Source organism: Aulostomus chinensis, chromosome 18 (assembly GCF_037954235.1).
Source record: "Aulostomus chinensis isolate RoL2024-O1b breed Wild chromosome 18, RoL_Achi_v1.0, whole genome shotgun sequence".
In the NCBI taxonomy this organism is placed as follows: domain Eukaryota; kingdom Metazoa; phylum Chordata; class Actinopteri; order Syngnathiformes; family Aulostomidae; genus Aulostomus; species Aulostomus chinensis.
Genome location: NC_141337.1, coordinates 24,329,615 through 24,350,394, shown reverse-complemented (window position 1 = coordinate 24,350,394; position 20,780 = coordinate 24,329,615). Strand labels below are relative to the sequence as shown.

The 20,780-nt window shown below is 40.7% G+C and overlaps 1 protein-coding gene across 4 annotated transcripts in view; it reads right to left on the bottom strand.

The window, feature by feature from the left end:
• plppr2a (phospholipid phosphatase related 2a) overlaps positions 1-20,780 on the bottom strand; it is a 79,446-nt gene that overhangs the window by 50,428 nt on the left and 8,238 nt on the right. For all 4 annotated transcript variants that reach the window (XM_086185166.1, XM_086185169.1, XM_086185167.1 and 1 more), the window contains exon 2: positions 15,140-15,258. In XM_086185166.1, the coding sequence (XP_086041292.1) occupies positions 15,140-15,208 (69 nt within the window). In that variant the 5' untranslated portion in view covers positions 15,209-15,258. The remainder of the gene's footprint in view (positions 1-15,139; positions 15,259-20,780) is intronic.

The following is a 20,780-nucleotide window of genomic DNA, read 5'->3' as shown; positions in this document are numbered from 1 at the left end:
GACTCACACAAAAAGACCCCATGATCAAGCTGGGGCTCAAACCCAGAACCTTCTTGCTGTAAGGCGACAGTGCGAATCACTGCACCACCGTGCTGCCCTGTCTCATGTTAAAGCTGGAAACCTTATTAACAGATAGAAAATAAGAATCCTACTCAAAGTTATAACAGGACATTCTATCTAAGACTTTTTAGTAATCCTCCAAATTCCTTTCTAGAAATACACTGTCCATGCCGAGCTTACAGCAGTTCCTGTACTTCTCAATTAAACATCAGCATGTCCATCCAGGGTAAGAAAAAAAAAACCAAACAAGCTTCAGTTTCTCTGTTAACAATATAATTGAAAACATGTTGTCATTATTGTTTTTTCATATGGACTCATGGAAGTGAATAAAAATAAAACTAAGCTTGCAGCATTAATAATTACACACCTGCCCTCAGAAAGTCAAAGGTGATGTCATGGATCCAACTTTTCTGTTTTGCGCCACTTCTTGTCACAAACATTTCAAACAGGTGGGTGTTTAAAGTAATGATTCATTAAAAATATGCATTTCTTCCTTTAAATAACTCACTATTTGGTGTCTTGAGCATACAAACACAGGTGAAATTTACATTGTTGGTCCCAAACTCTTTGATTCTTTAAAGAGTACTCTTTAAGTACTCTGCATGAAAAGTGGGATTTTTGTCAGTATGTGGCACTGTGAATTGTGGTGGAAGTTCAGGTTTTGCCATTTGTGGGTAACACAGAAGACTGCCGGGAATTGTCGGAAATTGACGTGGGCCTTGCATGGCCCATGACTCCCCTACCCCTAATTCTGGAGGAGGCATGGAAATGAAAATGCTGTGAGCAACACAAATGCAAATCAGAGTAGCAGGGGGAGTTTTACTCCCCACTGACCAGAGGTGACTTTTTTTTTTTTAATACTTCTTGTTATATATGTTTTTTTTTGTTATATATGTGTTATATTTTTGAATGTTATATTGTCCTTATTTAATGCTGGTCTCCTGACTTTCTTGCACTACCTCACTTATTTACAGTACAGTACAGTAGTCATGTATGGTATTATGCTATTCATCAGAGTCCTGAGGATTCTCACCTCTGTTTAGGGAATAGCTAATTAGATGTGTGAAAACCATTACAGTCAGTGACAGGACTTTTTATAGGACTTTGTGAATGAAACAACAGCAAATTGAAAGAGGTGACTTTTTTTTTTAAAGGTAATCTCTGGTATAGATCAATCAGGCTCAGGATAGTCCAATTATAGAGTCTTAAATGTTAGCTTGAAGTGATGTATTTAATGAAAGTAAGTCAAATTATTTTTTCTCCCAAACGCCATTTGTAAAATAAAGCTTTCTGTTCACTGTCTTAATGGACACAGAAGCGCCGAAGTCTTTTCTTTGGTCTCGTGACGTCTATTGTTCAACTGGTGAAATAAACACCATTTTGATATAGAAATATATTAAAATGCTAATCTCGCTATACAAGCTCATGATTGGAGGAGGCCAATGAGCCTCCTAGCCTTCATCCAAACACGTGCGAGGTCATTGGCGCAACTCATACAGAAGTACTCAAAAGATGAACACATAGAAGTGTTTTTATCTCTGCATTTTTTCGTGGTTTTGCTGCTTTGTTTTATGTTTCACAAGGGCTGGACGGCGACTCACGTTCAGCGCCTCTGCATGGATGCCATCAACCTCCACAGGCTGACGGAACAAAACTGCAGTATGCTATCAGTGAGCTTTCTTGTCAGCTTATCAGAGAGTTTACTCTGTTTGTTACCACTGTGAATGACCAGCTCGCTGTGTTAAACTCCAGGTTACAATCTATGGAGCATTCGTTGGCTGCTTTGGAGTCAAAAGTCTGTGTTGGAGAAGTTCTCTCTCCCAAGAGAAGACGGGTGCACAATCCCAAAATTGTGGTAAGAATACGTTTGGTGACTAGCTAAACTAAGAAATGTTCAGTGGCTAGTTCAGCTGAAGTAGTCATCACATACACTTTTAGTAAGCTAAAGTTAGCCTAGTGGCCTTCTAAAAGAAAAAGTGAGCAGAACCAGTGTAAGGTACTTTACTAAATTGTTTTTTTTTTTTCTTGATCTTGTAATTTACAAGAAGTAGTATGCCTCCTACACAACTCGGAGACAAATTGTAGGTGCTACGAACTGGAGGGTAAGATTTATGCCTTCAGTCTGCTGTGCAATGAAAAGGGTAATAGATGCCAATCTTAACTGCACATTTTATTTTCACAGACTGACCTGTGGGAGCTTTGAGGAATTCAGTTTAGAGTTGTTTGAGAAGAAAGAGGGTAAGACTTATTAGATTCGGTTTGCTGTTGGTCAATGTGACTATCATTCAGATGCATTAATATGTGTTGTGTCTATACGCAGTGCATTGTGAAATACTGATTATCTTCACTGATTTATTTTCCAGCTGCTGGAAACGAAGTGATGTGTGCTAGCAGACGATGAGGTGGAGCTTTGGAAGTGCGTGACCGTTGACTTAAAGTCGGATGAGGAAGACGGCATTGTTGGCGGTTTGCCTGGATGGATTGTGTGACCTCAATCCTCTCGGAGCAAGGAGCTATCCTACCTCTGTTCTAAACTGAAATCCAGGTTGGAAGCGAACCCAAAATACAAAGCAACGCACCGCAGACGACTGAATGCAGACACAGCGGACACATTCAAGGCTGCAAGCAAACAATTTACGGTGCTGTAGAATTGTAGGCTTCTCATGCAGGAGGTTGTGTGGGTCTCTCTGTGTACATAGTTGTGTGTTTGTAAATAGTTGTACATAGTTGTGTGTTTATTGACCTATAGTTGTGTGTGTTGGTGCCAGTAAACCTCTTTCTTTGCATAAACATGTTCTTGTTCATTGTGCCTTTCCTCAATAAATTCCTTCGAAGTAATAATAGTGCAGTCCTCAGGATAACAATTCTATACACATACAACATAATAGCATAATCACAAGAATATGAATGAATACATATATATTATTATGAATATATTATTAGTATTTTATTATTGCAAGGGAGGGGTTTACATTTGTAATGACCCCAGGTTCGCCAATAGGGACAGATCTCTCAACCAATCAGTGTGCTTGTTTAAAATGAATGGTTTCATCCGATAGTGAGTGAGGATTTTCAAGCCAGTCTTGACGTCATTCTTTGGCCAGCCACAGTTTCAGCACTATTCATATGGTAATCAAACCCCCCGTGGTTAGTTTCGGACAATTTGTGGCACAGCTGAACGCAACATTTGCAGGCTGCAAATTGCTGTAAACTGCCGGAAATTTGTGGGATCCACAGGTGTTTATGGGCACGAAAAGCCCACTTTTCATGCAGTGGCTGACACTTGTGCAATCACAGATGAACCTAAGGAGATTGTATTGGCTGTTAGCTGCCTTCAAATCACTACAACGAAGCTGTCAATTCCTGAGGTGCTGCAATTCTCAACAGTCAGCTGACATTTACCATAACACCTGTATGGAACTATTTTCCACAGCAGCACAGTGACTAGTGTGCCCCTATCCCATCTGTTTATGTTCTTGTTGTGGAAATGGCCTGTGTAAGTTTTTGAATATAAGGGGAGGGGTCTTTGTTGTCTTGATTTCGAAGATTTCCTTTGACAGGTGTGAAGCTGCCAGAGCGCCACCCACCATTACACACAGAGGCCTATTTATAGAGATGAACAAGGCAGTCACAAACATGTGCATGTGTTCCCTGTCTATCTCTGCATGTTGTTCAGGTATTAATGAGTCCAGTGAGACTGACACTGTGTGTGTGTGTGTGTGTCTGTGTGTGTGTGTGTGTGTGTGTGTGTGTGTGTGTGTGTGTGTGTACGCGTGTTTGTGAGCGAGAGAGAGAGAGAGAAAGAGAGAGAGATTTTTGAGCCAAATTAAATGAAGTGGAAAAAAATAAGCAAATGTAATGATCAAACCTCCTCTTTATAGATCCGGTTCAGAAACATTCAAAGGATCCAAACAGAACTTATTGTACATTGAATCTTTTAAGACCCTCTGTTATGTGACAGCAGTGCCCTCTAGTGGTTTCCCCATGTCAGGGCTGTTCTCTCCTGAATAATGTCTGATGGCTGAAAACACTCAGGGGAAATTGTACTCAGAGCCTTAACCCTGTGTAAGTCCAGGCTCAACTGGAGCAAGGGCGCAAAAGCAACTCCAGACCTTTATTTTTCCACAGTCTGCTGCCATGAAGACTCTAAAAGTCACAAACAATACTTACAAAGATAAATGTATCAATATAAAGATAAATACCTCAGGGAATATGATAAATGATCAGGATATCTCTGAGATAGGACTTAATTTAGACATCAACAAATCAGAAATGATCACACCCACACTTTACATGGTAACTAACAAGGGAGACAGCAGAACTCAATGACAAACTGTGGTGAAATGCTGAATGAAATTTAAATAAAACTGTTGGAATACTATTCGGATAGATATTTTTTTATTGAAATTAATTTATTGGGGGAGGAGAGTGATGGATTTCATTCATTTACTTTTTTTTTCAAACCCTAATTTTCTTGTTGGCAACTTTCCTTGGTAAATGGACTCAATTTTATAGAGCGCTTTTCTGCCTTAGCGGTACTCAAAGTGCTTTACAGTGTCATCTCATTCACCCATTCACACACTGATGGTGAAGGCTGCCATGCAAGGCGCCAACCTACTCATCAGGAGCAATTATGGGTCCAGTATCTTGCTCAAGGACACTTCCACATGGTCACTGGGGTCAGGGATCGAACCAGCGACCCTTTGGTTGCAAGAATCAAATAAATCCCTAAATTATTTTATTCTCTCTGTTGAATATTTGGGATTCACTGTGTGGAATGATACATATGCAAAGAGGCGGGCTTATACAAGCATTATTTGTGACATCACAGTTCATGCTTGTAGGTCCACAGAGTGGACATTTCAAGCCTCCAGTGCACAAACAAGTCAAGTTGAGTCAGTTGACTCTTGTCATGTTGAAAGAAAGTGAGAAAGAAAAAGAGAGAGACAAAGAGAGACGACAAAAGAGACTGGGATAAACTTAAAAACAAACAATAACAGTAATTGCTGCTATAATAATAGAAATATGACTAATAATCATAGAATCTATTAACAAAGATAATAAGTACAATAAAAAAGTGAGAATGAACTTCATAGAGAAATAGGAAACATCCTCTGCCAACCAGTCAACTTATTAATAATGTACATTTGTAATGAAGGCGATTTGTCCCAGCTCGGGCACAGGATCCTTCTGTGTGGAGCCTGCACGTTCTTCCTGTGCCTGCACAGGTTCTCTCTGGGTACTCTGGCTTCCTCCCACAGTCCAAAGACATCAAGAGGGGACGAGGTTAATCCAGACTCTAAGTTTACTCTAGGCGTGGCTGGGAGAGCCAATGTTTGTCCATTCTCAGTGTGTTGTGAACCCCGCATCTCGCCTTAAGGCAGCTGGGATAGGCTCCAGCCCCCCTTTTGTAAATGGAAAGATGGATGGATTTGGAATGAAGGAATGAAAAACAATGTTAGACATACTGTATTTGTTTATGCCTTATTGCATGTGTGGGGTGAATCTTCGAAGACTTTGAAGGATCAGCAAGGACTGTTATATAGGCAATGAACTTATCACTGTATTTACACATCTTTTCATCTTGTAGGGGAAGTGGGAGCAAACCTTACACATCATTGACTATGTTTAAAGAACTGCAATTATCCAAGTATTGACCTTATTCTTGACAATACTGCATCCTCTCCTGGAGGTTCCCTGTGGAATGTGACCTGAAAATGTTTCTTTCATGTCTCTTCTGTGGATTATTTGGAGTGTTTGCTTGCTCATTTTGCAAAACGTTGTACTGAAAGCTGGAGTAGGTGCCATGAAGAGATTTGGTGTATGTGACTCAAATCCTTGTGAAAAATATAGTAAGACTTAGTTATATTGCAGTTCATACACATCCACAATGCACTTCAATAATATGACTAAGATCTGAAAACTCCACATCTTAATTGTTGATTGCTTAATCCCTTTTTGACCTTTTTCAGGTTAAGCTCATTTCATAATACAGTTCACATGGTAGTGTCTTCTGCAAAGTTGTCTTGATTGGGCCATGTATGTCAACATAGTCACTGCCAGCAAACACTTGCATTTATTAGCATTCATTTTGACTTGAGTTTCTGTTTGCTTGATGGACACAAGTCCAATATTCCATTTTTTGTTTTTGCTCTATTTTGGTCCTTACCATCTCCAGGGGGACATATATTGGCCTTAAGCTGCTAAATGCTTCACTACACCTCACTTGCTGGTATGTCTATAAACCGCTTGGTACAGAGAATGTGCTGTTAGTGCTGGGAAACGGTAAACTAACCCAAAATTTTAATTCAGACCATCCCAATTTTAGTGATTTGTTTGCTAACTTCAGTATTTGATATCAGCTGCAGGTTGAAGTGATGTAGTCAGCTGTGTGTTTAGATAAACAACAAGTATGTGTTCAAGAAATGCAGCTGAGGGCAAGCGCAGTTCAAAAATTAGCTGCATACAGCAGCTAGCAAAAGTGTTGATACTTGGGTGATAATGACAGGTTACTTAGTTACATTTCCTAGCTGTGTTCTGGATTATTTCATAGATCATGTACTTATTATTATATAGGTTTGCAGAGTGAACAAACACAGAGGCCAGAGAGCTAGCAGCTATTTTTATATGCTCCACCAACTACATAAAAAATTAAGAAATAGAGAAAAAAAACAATTGAGCAAAGTATTGGAGGGAGAGATGAAGGGTGAATGGATTCCATGGACTCTGTCTTGATCAATTGTTTTGTAGTCACGTCACATTCTAGAGCCAAGGCTAGGTATGTAGGGTCATGCTCGGTGCAAGACGGCAGTAATAATTATAACAACCCAGGCTAATGGCATATAATCTTCCTCTGCTTCCTTTTTTTTTGTCACTTCTATTTCATCAAAGTTCAATACAATGGATCAGAAGATATAAACAATATAAGATTAATAATATATAAAAATACATAAGTTTAAAAGACAAAAACATGATGTGAAATCATCCTGTTGAAACTATATATGTTACAGTTTCAATAATCAGAGGAGAGGGAGGAATGGAAGAAGTATTTTTGAGAAGGGTTGGATAGCCAGAAACACCTCCATCGTTTTCAATGGCGATTGATTGTATGCATTCCCAGCTGATACGGTCATGAGTATACACTTCCTGATGGATTTTTGAACTTGACCCACTGACTGGCCCAAGCCGATGTAGAGTGGTACAAACTCACGTGAATAAATTCTCTTTAAAATCTTGTCTGAAAAACTGTCCTGTGTATTTGCTGCTTTACATGAGCAGAGAGGGAGGGGTGAGGTGCCCAATGATATTTGTGTAACAGTGTAACTGATACTTTTGGATGGAAACCTAACTGCAGGCTTTTTACAATTATAAGCTGCATTTTCTACTAAAGCACACAGGGGAGCTTTAAATAGAAATTACTTTTTTTTAGTAAGTCTGGATTGTCCTGCACCTACTCAGATGGTGGGTAAAGAAAGAAAAAAAATCCTAAGTCTACATACAGAGTGGGGTCGAGCAAATCTTACTCATGCATATTTGTTTCCAGTGAACTGGTTCAATAAACAACATTCACAGAACTGGATTAGATTAGAAGGGGAGATGATGACAAAGATCTGCAGACAGGAAAAAATCATTACTCAGAATTAAGTAAAGGCAATGTGGATATTTTTGCAGCTGAGAGATCTTCCTATTCAACCCAAATCTTCAAGGATCCAATGAAAGATGAGCATTGGCGGGGTTAGAATGGAAAATGACAAAAGTAAAATGGAGGAGACAAGCAGAACAAGATGGCTGAGTGGGTAGCGCTGATAGAAAAGGTTGTGACTTGTGATTAGGGCAGAGAGGATGAAACGAGTCAGAAGAAAGAGAGCAGCGATGGAGAATGAGTCTGGCTGATTGGTTTCCATGGTAACTACTGATGAGGTGTGGGGCTACATAAAAGAGCAGGTCTCTGGTTTGGTATAGATCGCTGTCATGACTCTTTACTCATGCGCGTGCACACACACACACACACACACACACACACACACACACACAGACATGCCCTATGCACTACCATACCTTTTTTTCATTGCAGTCTGAATGTAAATCAGTTTATCTCATTTATCTGAATATATCCTCTGTGTATGTGTGTTTTTACTCCAGAAAAACTCTAATAAATGTCATAAATGTCCATGTTTCCTACAGAATAACAGAACAATAGTTATATCCTTAGATAGGTTTTCACAATCAGATTCAGGTGTAACTGAGGTGTAAATTACAAGACTACACTGGACAAGTGGTATTCAGTGTTGGGAGAACCACATTATAAATTTGGCCGTCACTGTATTACATTAACGTGGTAATGAAACACATAAGTCAAAGAATTTCAGTAACATTGTACAGTCTGTTGGGCTGCACGGTCCTGCAGTGGATACCACTGTCACCTCACAGCAAGAAGGTTCTGGGTTTGAGGCCTTCTGCGTGAAGTTTGCATGTTCTCCCTATTCTTAAGAGGGTTCTCTCTGGTACTCCAGCTTCCTCCACAGTCCAAAGACATGAAAGGAGGGGACGAGGTTAATCCAGACTCTAAACTGACCGTAGGCGTGACTGTAAGAGTGAATGGTTGTCTGTCTATATGTGTTGGCCCTGCCATGGACTTGCAACCCATCCACGGTGTACCCTGCTTCTTCCCTGAAGGCAGCTGGGTTAGGATCCAGTCCCCCCACGACCCTTAACAGGATTAGCAGTAGAAAATGGATGGATGGATGGATTGTACAGTCAGTTAGTAATTTACCAATCAAAACTACGTCATGTCACATGAACCTCTCTGTCATCTGAGAAAAGTATCCTGGGTATTTGCTGTTGCTGCACTGATGGCAGCACCACAGTAAAGTTGGACCTTCAGTTCAAAACAGAAAAGGACAGTAACTAAATAGTCCTGTATAATTATGTGTGAAGCTAAGGGAATATAGAAAAATGGCACAAGCAACTTGAAGAAAGTCAACTGAAAACACCTGGAAGGCGCTCACGTAAACACGAGAGATGTTGCTAGCAGAAAGAAGAAGATTGGTGTACCAATGTAAAGTTGACAGCAACATAAATGTCAGGACAACTAGTCCGAGGGTTTTAGTTGGACCCAATAAGGTGAACACAAGGCACAGAGAAAAGGAGCCGGGAACAGACAAAAGACAAACAACAAACAACCAAAAACAAACTACAATAATAAACAAACAATTCCTAGTACTAAACAAACACAAAATCATCCCTAAACTAAACAATCAACTACGCCGTGGCGAGCAGGTAGGAAAAACACACTAACTCTATGGAAAAACTAAAGACCGAACCACTATGGGAACGATGCAAGAACCAAAACAACGCTACAAACTCAGAAACTAGATAAATACAATGAAACAAACACAAGGAAACAACTAACGCTGCCACGCTGCTTAGGAGCAGGGAGAATAATGAGGGAGATGAGCCTCAGGTGCGCAGTGGGCCTGCTGCACCGCTAGGCCACACCTAGGAGGAAACAGGAGGAAAACAACAAAAAACATGACACATAAACACAAGCATAGCTAACAAACACCCAACTCATAACAATAAATTAACATTCTCTGGATCGCCCATGTTGCTACAACCCTTAAGAAGTAAAGAGGATTGTCACAGAGACATTGAAGACACTGTGTGCAGCCAATATCAACACTGGAATAACAATGGGTTGATGTTGCCATAGAGACTGGGTTCAAATAAAAGTCAATGGGTCACATGGACCCTGGAATTAAATGTGAGATGTCATCCACTTCCATTTTCCTAATCCCGGACTATTTTGGTAAAACAAACTGGAACATTTAAATGACAGTTAATAACAATTTGGGTCCTGTTACACTTTTTTAAATTTTTGGATGTTTATGGCGACTATCGTAGAACCTGCCATCAATATAAATTCTGCTGCCTGTGAATGTGTGTATGTGTGTGTGTGTGTTTGTGTGTGTGTGTGGGTGGGTGGGTGGGTGGTTGTGTGGGTGTGTTTTCTTGTGAATAAAGGTGATTTGATGTTTGCTCTAAACTATGGTGTGGATGTTTCAATGCTGACTCAATTATGAATCCGTGTTTATTTATATGGAGAAAGTCCAAGATATTAAACCTGAATCCTCTCCTCTCCTCATTAACAGTTAATTTGTTCCAACCCCTAAATAAGGTTTGAAATTACTTGTTGTTCTTTTTCCTTGCCAATCATCATGAGACCTCACCCACCCAGCCTCCCCTCTCTCCCTCCTCACCACCTTACAGCATGGTGATGCACATGAGCAAGGAACACATGTGACCACGTGACTCTATCAGTCCAGACCTGCCCACTATTATTCCATCACTGGCATGTGACCCAAATAGATGAATGAACCTTGATTTTGATTGGGTTTCAGTTGATCCTACCTCATATATTATGTTTATCATGATTAATATATATTGTTTATTCAACTATTTATTGCCACACACAACCCTGATTAAGATGAAGGCAGGGATAGAGTGCAATGCCTTCCATTGATGATGCAGTGGTTCAGTGGGTCAGTTTGGTAGACAGAACCATCCATCCATCGTCGTCTTCCGCTTATTCCTGTTAAGGGTCGCGGTAGGGCTGGAGCCTATCCCAGCGTCTACGGGCGAGAGGCGGGGTTCACCCTGGACAGGTCACCAGTCCATCACAGGGCCAACACAGAGAGACGAACCATTGGCTCTCACATTCACACCTACGGTCAATTTAGGGTATCAATCAGCCTCGTCCCCAAATGCATGTCTTTGGACTGTGGGAGGAAGCTGGAGTACCAGAGAGAACCCACACAGGCATGGGGAGAACACAGAGACTCCACACAGAAAGATCCTGTTCCCGCGCCCGAGCCGGGACTCTTGCTGTGAGGCCACAGTGCTGACCACTGCACCACCGTGCAGCCCGGTAGACAGAACCAATGTCCAGAAAATCTTTCTGCAGCACTGGCTCAAAAACATGCACCAGTCAGGGTTTGTGTGTGTAGAACCTGTCATAACAGTGACCTGTCTGGGTTGTTCTAATGGGGAACAGAGTGCATTCTAACTAAACATCTATAATAAGATAAGACCAGTTTAGAATGAACAAATCCTCACTATACTTCTCAGGTTTAGTGAGCAATTTGTTTCTTCCAAAACTAAGTTAGTCAGTGCATGAAACTTGAGTATGAACACAATGTCATAATTGTGCTCTTACAACGAGTAAAAAGATGGACTCAGTTGCTGAGTTGCTTTTTGCATTGTGAAACATTACAAATTTTGATTGAAAGCAGTTTACTATTTTATTATTCTTATTGCTTGTGTCTATACTGTTTCAATTTTCATATTTCCTCACGACAAAATTGTACCCACTTTTTGGACATTTCATTACCTTTATATTCCATGCTTTTTTATATATTATCTTTGTTCTAATATTTCTTTTAAGCGGTCCCTTTGCTGCTGTAACACTAGGCATCGCCTCATTATGGGCCTAATAAAGGATTACCTTATCTTAACTTATCCAGTGATTCTCTGAAGGACTACATGATTCCATCTCATAAGTTCAGCTTGAATGAGCAAAAGAAAGTTCAGGTCTCGACGTGCAGGATTACAATTACTGGAACTGGAACTGGAACCGTGAACTAGAAAAGTAACATGAAGGCATCTGACTAATATCATATTATACAAAATCACTGGAAAACAATTGTTGCGGAAAAAAATCTTTGGATGCCTGAACGGTAATTAGACTCTTACAAAACAACATTGGAGAGGGAAAAATCTGATGCTGCTGTCTGCTGCATCATCAGTAATGAGATCAGAGCCATGTTTATTCGGTGACTCAGTGCTCTGATTTCCAGCAGGAGTCTAGTTATATCTAAGTAAAGAACAAGGTCTCAGGAGTCACATCAAACTGCACCTCATCTGTTTATAGCAAATTTGATTACACTGCCAGCAAATTGCTTTACACTGCACCATTCACCTCACCTTCAAATAGGGAGCCCAGGTTCCATGACCAAGACTATGTTAGTGTGGACAACTTGGGACCATGAGTACAGTAACACCAGGTAGTTCCTTGTATGATGACTGCTCACAGAACTTTACAACTTCAAAACCAAAGTTTAACCATGACATCTCAAATATTGACATGGACACAAAGGGTACCTGTCTCTTCTGTGTCTGTAATCAGGTCAAATCATATTGCATTGCATTTCGATGGCAGGTGGAAAAATTCACAATATATTATAATATTGCACTGATTTCACATAATATTGCTCCTGTTTCTGACATGAAGTCAGACCAAATTTGGACGTCACTGGTCACCACTTGCTGTGCAATGTACCGGGTCCAAGGGGACAAATTGTGAGCTTAAGTATTACATTGCAAACTACATTAATAATATGACGAGTAATTAAGTAAAAACTTTCCTCCAAATGCACAATGCATGCCCATCTTAAAGGATTACCAGTTCTGATGACAACAAGAACACCAGCAAGAACCTGACTGTTACAGGCAAAAATACAAGCTTTCTGCAGAATTTGTCGGTTACAAAAATAGTTCAGGTCACTTCCAATTTGGTAATCTGAGATGTCTGGTAATCAATACTGTTCAGGCTTCTGACTGGCTCTTACTTTAAGGCTTTGAAACCATAGATAAAAGAAAGCCTCACAAGACTATCAATAGATTGAAAGATTGGTAAAACAATTGCATTGACGAAATTAACCTGAACTTTCTTTTTCTACAGCTGTATCTACATAACATCCTTGCACAGGCAGAAGAAAACCCTGTTCCCTGCCCTCCATCACAGGTAACAGCTGCTGGCCTCTTTTCTCTATCCTGATTTCTTGCAAGACTTCTCCATCCAAGTACAAATAGACAGAAATACTCCCTAATGCTCTCTCTCTCTCAGCCACACACACACACACACACACACACACACACACACACACACACACACACACACACACACACACACACACACACACACACACAATCCCATGTAGAGTTAGAGAGGGAATTGACTAAGACCTGAGGGCTGAGAGCTGATGTGTGGGAGGCATATGGCAGAGAGGCCTAATGGAGAGCTTTCACAGTGTATTATAACCAAGGGGACCAGTGTTTACCACACAGCTTCTCATGGGTGGGGCAGATCACTGAAGCTATTGTATGCTGGTCCCTCCGTTGGGGCTGAGTGGACACACAGATACAGTATAGGAGGTGAACAGTAAAGACTAAAGAGCAGCTTTAACCACCCACAATGGTCATAATGCATTTTATGGCCACAGCCATAAAATGTTTGTGCAGGCTGAGGCTTCACACCCCTGCGTTGCCGCAGAGTGAGTGTTCCATACAGCGAGATAGTGTTAATCCTGATATTTTGGATTTTTCATGTCTATAATATCCCTTCCTGCAGAGTTGGAGCAATAAAACACACTCTTTCTGTGATGTTGCTGTACATAACGTAAAAAAGAACAAAGTGTAAGTTTGATGTAGGTGAAATCACATGATGTTCATTGCATCAGGGTTAGTTCTTCTAACCACTAGATGGTGCTTTGACTTAACTTCAGCTTGCAGATGTCTTCAGGCTGGGACTCTCATCAAAAATGTGAAGTTTGGAAAAGATCTGACCTTGTGGAGTCCAGTCTCCTTTCTCCTATCCTCTTTCTGTTTTTTTTTTATTTGTGTTGTTTTTTTAAAGGAAACCTCAGACATCAGCACAGTCCATTACCAAGTTTATAAGATGTGTCTGACCAAATTTGAGATGGATCTAATCAACCCACAAGAAGACGGAGATCATAATGTAAAAAAACAAAACAAAAAAACCCCCACATATCACTTCCTGTTGCCTCTATGTGGTGCTATGATTCATTTACTTACATTTATTTATTCATTTACATTTCTTATTTATTTAAAAATGTAATGGCTTCCTTGGCCCATAAAGCACCCCTCGACTGTGCTTGGTTGAAAATTGGCCCCATAGTTTATCCTAATCCCACTGACACACAAACACCACCAAAAAACCTGACCTTTCTGGTTTGGCAATAACGTGAAAATTCATACTACAATCCTGAATTACCGCAAGTGATTGTAATTATTAAAGTGAAAAATGCAGTGAGCTTTGACCAGATGCATCTACAGTGCAAAACAATGATGCAACAGTTATTTGGCTGCTTCTCTCTATATATTCCAGCCAATTGTTGATGGGTGGTCTCTTCATAGCCACTGAGCTTCAGAACTCCTTGATTTGTCTAACAGGATAACAGACACTCCAGTTGCCTCACCAGCACATGCATTTCTCCACCTCAGTTGCAATTTGGTGAAGGCAGCAGGACTAACGTTGCCTAGTCTGAGTCATCTGTTAGAGAACATTTTACACAAGGGATGAAGCTGCATGTGTATGTCTGCCCCAAAATGTGACCTTTGGCATGATTTGTACAATGCAAGTCCAAAGCCCAACAGTGCAGCTACTTAAAATCCACTCCGTCTGCGCTGTGACATCCACAACCACCTCCATGAATCATGCAGTTCACAAATACACTGAAAACACTGTAGCCACTTTACAACGTCTCAGCTGGTACTGGTGCGAGAACAAGGCAGCATGTGTGACACCGAGTGGGAATGTCAGAGGCAGAGAGCATGTGTGCTGTCCCAGCTCAGCCTGAAACATTTATTACAGAAGCTGAGATTGTAAAGAACGTAGGGGAAAGTTTGGTGGCTGGATGGAGGAAAATCTGGGACCTAGAATGGTTTCCAACCACTGACAGGACAGGGAACTGCGAATCTCTTCATAACGATTCTGCATAATAAATACAATACAGAATCTGTAGGCAAGGGAGACAATGTCTGAGCATGGCAGTTTCTGGTTTCCCTGAGAGTAAATTTAACCAATCAAATTTGAGCAAGCCTTGGATGCAACCAGGTAAAAAGTCTGTGTGGAGTGCAAAAGAGATGGAATGCATTGGGCAAAATGCAAGGTCTGAAAAATGGCCGTGGTCAGATGTGATTAATTTCAATTCACTATTGTTCTACAGGTCTTATTTTACCTGGTCAGGTGTTATTGCATTGGCTTAGCTCAGAGTCTTACCTCCACAAACAGGAAGCAAGGGACAATGGAGCTGCTGCTCTTCACACCTGGCTTCTCCTCCACTGCCATCCTCCTCTCTGTTCTGGCCGTCCCTTTGTCCAGCTCTCAGCCTCCTGATCCTGAAGAAAAGAGCATCAGGGTTAGTCCACTAGCTCTACTGAGGTCAAGTCCAGAGAATTGGATTAAAAATGAGCTTTGTTAGACTTTTCTTTCTTTCTTTCTGCATGATCACACCGCTGTTCTATTTTACGCAGCACATTGTTTCTGTGATAGCTTTTATTGTTTATTTATATGCTACATTCATATTTCATTTGACTTCTAAAAATGAACTCATTACTTTGTGCTGCAGGCTATGTGCATTCCACACTTTGCAGTCAATGAAATAGCTTTGTCTTTTTTGGATTTTGATGCCTAAGGTGTCACCAAGAGTTGACAAAAACAATTACATTCATTCTACAAAGTACTGCATATAAACCCACCACTCAGTATTATATTTACAAGCTAAATATAGTAAGGTTTCAATTTGCTTTTCCGACAACAAAGACAAAATAAAAGCACATACTGAAGCATTGTGTAATTTGGTGTGAGTCAGTCATATTATAGTTCAGCTTTTACATGAATAAATGGTGCATTATTATACCTTAAAGCATAGCTTTCATCGTTTCTCACAAAACATGTTATTTGGGAAACCCAGGAAGACAATTTGCAAAGCTAATTGTCAAGCCAACAAAGGTAACATAGCAAAGCTAGCAGCTGATATGTTAGGTGAATGAAGATTACACAACACATGCTAGTGTCATGATCCATGTCTCTTGTTCCTGTTTTATTTTGTAGTTACTGTCCTGTCTTCCTGTGCTCCCTACGCGATTACCTCATGTGTCTCACCTGTATTCATTGCACCACCCGTGTCCCGTTTCCCCCAGCATATTTAACCTCTGTGTTTCCCTTTGTCTCTTGTTGGATTATTGTTAGTGTCTGTTGATGTCTTTGCTTCATGCTCCATGGTTCCTCCCTTGTGTTCCCAGCTCCTCCATGTTCCCATGTAAGTTTTTAATTTAGTCTGACATGATCTTGGTTTTGTTTGTACTTTTTACCTGTCCAGGACATAGGCCCGTTGACCCCCTTGATTTGCTACTTTGGTTTTTCCCTTCTGTTGGTACTTTACGGTTCCTGTGTTGTTACTTTGTCTTTTGATTATTAAATACCTTTTAGTTGAACACCACACAGTCTGCATTTGCGTCCTGCTTTCAGCCTCTTACAATCTGTGACAGCTAGCAGTAGCTATCAACAGCTGAACCACTACTGGTGAGATTTGTGGATCATGTGACACCAGATGGACTGAGCCTTAAAAGAATCTGGTGTCATGAATCCTGCATGAGGATGAAACCTGGTGAAAGCGATCACAGCCAGAGGGTCAAATCTCCGTTTAAACTGCAGCAATTTACCCACGGATTTTCAACAATGTCGTTTATATGTGGGGGATCCCTATTAGTCTAGTTTCAGATTTCTATTTTAGTGGCTGCTTGTGATTACCGGTAATCATATACCTGAAAATATGGTATTCAAGAGCTATAACCCTGAGAGTCAGGGACAGATGAGAGTGGGGCCTTATGGTCCATCTTTGGTACTCCGTGTCTGCCTATGGTGAAATCAGTATGGTCCTCAGGTGTTTTCCACCTACTTTTTTTGATCCTAAACTTTCAGATTCTTCTGTTTGGTCCAAAACATAGAGACAAATATTTAATGTGACTTCAGACTTCAATCAAAGGATCAAAACTGAATTTCTGTGCAGTTATTTTGCAGTGTGAGTAATCTTTAAGTGAGGTGTGGAACTTGAAGGAGGCTATAGTCACCCATTAAACAATACAAGAAAATCAACCTGAAGAGAAGTCAAAGTAAGCTGCTGTAGAACACAGAGCGAGGTGGAAAGGAAGCATTTATCTACTGAAAACCAGGCAATTTTTAGTCAAGTCACTTCCAGCAGAATTTCACAAAAAATACATTAAAACAAAACACAAGATAATGGCATGATAACTGTGTGAGCTAATGGAATGAAATGTAGCAAGTTCAGTCATTTGATCATAACCTATTATGACGTGGAAAATATGCATCCTAAATTCACAGATTCAATCAATTTCTGCAGAATGAAACACGTACAAACATTAAGTTAAATATGCTCCAAATCCAGGCCCACAACACATGAATCACACATCTGGAAACAAAATGCAGCACAATTTATTTGCTTAAATATAACATTTGTCCCTTTTTGTACAATATCCCATGAAGACTATAGGAGAACTTTAGCCCTCAATTTAGTCTTTCCAAAACAGGAACCAAAGCCTGATGGTTTTTTGTGACTCATTTTTTAATCTTTAGAACTAAAATTTAAATTAGTTTTTTGTCCAGTACCAACAAATCACATTGCAAACTGTGCTACTAAATTACATGTTTACTACATGTCACTCATGTAGACAAACAGGGCAAAACTGTCTGTGACGTGGAGAAGTTAGACAGGGTAGATCAACAAAGCCTTTTTTTTTTTTTAGCTGAAAAAACTGTTTGTTCCTTGTTCATTCAAATACAAAGGATCCACCAAGTTGACCACGTCCTGGCGTTAGAGGTGCATCCTTCCACTAACTACTCGTAGATAATGTTCATAAGATTTTGTTCAATGCTTACAAAATCTTAAATTGAAACCAAAACTAATTTTATATGCATAGACCGTAACTAAGTCATAAACCTTGGTCTGACTGAATGCCTGTTGTCAGAATGGTGGCCTCTGGGATAAAATTGGTTGACAATCCTTGATTTCCTTGATGTTGAGTTCATAAACCAGTCTTGTTAGCTTGAAATAACTGCTTTGAAGTGCTGCCAAAGTGGCCACTGACTGGCAAGATTTAGCTAGAAGGTCTTGTAATAAGATTGGGGAGACATTATTGTCGCAGTGGGAAATATTCTTTTTCTACAGAAAAAAAACATAGCAAGTACTGCATAGGCCTATTTACCCATGTTGCCAGTCTCCATCGGAACAATAGCACATACAGTACAGAGAAGCAGGATGTTGAAAGGATCTTTTTAATTTCATGGCTTTTCGTACACATCTGTACATCATTCATAGATGTGTCTCCTGCATGATTGAACACAAGATGCACTCCCTGGTACATAATGGAAGATCTGAGCAATCCCAGAAAGTGTATCCTGGAGCAGATGAAACTAACATTTCATTTATTTTCAACCTGAAAAGCAATACAGTTGAGATGATCAAATCAATGATTTAATTAGATTTAGTGATAGTCCAATTACACAGATGTTGCCAAATATCAAAAGTTTAGTGTGCTGGAAGGATGCTCAAATGCAGGAAAATCAAATAATGTGGAAAGAATATCCCTATTCGCCATTGTAACACACAGACACATTTCCAGCTGAATTTGGTCCAATACAGCAAATTCCCTCCCAAACTAGTGTGGTCTATCAGTTCCATCATGACAAATACCTCCCACAGGCACTCGGTCTTTCAGGGATTATCAGGTATGCTACTGAATCAGTTACCTTGAAAAATCCCTTTCAGTTTAGGGATTCTTCTGTTTAAATAAAAGCAGCAATGCTATTCACTGATCTGATTTTTTTTTTTCAAAATTAGCAATTGCTAGCTTGTTGTGACAAACTAAGGTTAGTGATTGTGGTTCCTGCGTTTATAGTACTGTAAACTATTTTGTAATGTACATCAATCTGGAGTGTGTTTGCTGAAAAATACTCTGAAGAAGTCTGTATCACTTACTGTTGTAAATTACTTTCATCTACTCTTATAGAGTGTTTGAACTTTATTTCATGGAAAGGCCCCATGAATACATTTCCATGGATGAAGCAAGGTTTAATCTGGCGGTAAGGAGGCATAGTTTGGGACAATGTGAATTTTCACCATGCTGTCCTGATACATGAGAGTCACCAACAACCAGTGCTTCATAAAGGTTTTCCTTCCACCTTATAGCCCCTTCCTGAATCCAACAGAAGAGGGGAAACTTCATTGGAGGCAGTATAACAGGCCTGTGATGATATAACTGGAGTCTTGTAAAGGCTGGGTTTGGCACACCAGGGGTCTTTCTTTGTTGCCTAGCAAGGGAAATTATTGCCTGTGACATGGATGAGGTCCTCTGGCCAGACCCTCCACAAAGACATGTTGGAGAATGAATCTCAGTGACTTTGATTGTGCAGTAATGTTTTTCATTTAGTTTGTTAAGACAGATCACTTTACACATAACTTTTTGTAAATGAATTAACATTTTGTGTTAACTACATGATGCTGTGGCCTAAATTATTCCATGGAGTGTGTAACGATTGCTCTGTGGTGTCTGTATGATGTGTATATATATACACTCACACACACACACACACTGCTCAAAAAAAAAAAGTGAACACTAGACTAGATCTGAATGAAATATTCATATTAAGTACTTTGTTCTTTACATAGTTGAATGTGCTGACAAAATATCAATGGAAATCAAATTTATTAACCCATGGAGGTCTGGATTTGGAGTCACACTCAAAATTAAAGTGGAAAAACACACTATAGGCTGATCCAGCTTTGATGTAATGTCCTCAAAACAAGTCAAAATGAGACTCAGTAGTGTGTGTGGCCTCCACGTGCCTGTATGACCTCCCTACAACACCTGGGCGTGCTCCTGATGAGGTGGCGGATGGTCTCCTGAGGGATCTCCTCCCAGACCTGAAGTAAAGCATCCGCCAATTCCTGGACAGTCTGTGGTGCAACATGGCGTTGGTGGATGGAGCGAGACATGATGTCCCAGATGTGCTCAATTGGATTCAGGTCTGGGGAGCTGGCGGGCCAGTCCATAGCATCAATGCCTTCGTCTTGCAGGAACTGCTGACACACTCCAGCCACATGAGGTCTAGCATTGTCTTGCATCAGGAGGAACCCAGGGCCAACCGCACCAGCATATGGTCTCAATGGGTCTGAGGATCTCATCTCGGTACTTAATGGCAGTCAGGCTACCTCTGGCGAGTACATGGATGGCTGTGCAGCCCCCCGAAGAAATGCCACTCCACACCATTACTGACCCACTGCCAAACTGGTCATGCTTGAGGATGTTGCAGGCAGCAGAACATTCTCTATGGTGTCTCCAGACTCTGTCATGTCTATCACGGGCTCAGTGTGAACCTGCTTTCATCTGTGAAGAGCACAGGGTGCCAGGCGAATTTGCCAATCTTGGTGTTCTCTGGCAAATGCCAAACGTCTTGCATGGTGTTGGGCTGTAAGCACAACCCCCACCTGTGGACGTCGGGCCCTCATACCACCCTCATGGAGTCTGTTTCTCACTGTCTGAGCAGACACATGCACATTTGTGGCCTGCTGGAGGTCATTTTGCAGGGCTCTGGCAGTGCTCCTCCTGTTGCTCCTTGCACAAAGGCGTAAATAGCGGTCCTGCTCCTGGGTTTTTGCCCTCCTACGGGCTCCCTCCACATCTCCTGATGTTCTTGCCTGTCTCCTGGTAGTGCCTCCATGCTCTGGACACTATGCTGAAAGACACAGCAAACCTTCTTGCCACAGCTCGCATTGATGTGCCATCTTGGATGAGCTGCACTACCCGAGCCACTTGTGTGGCACCACCTGCATTCAAAAGTT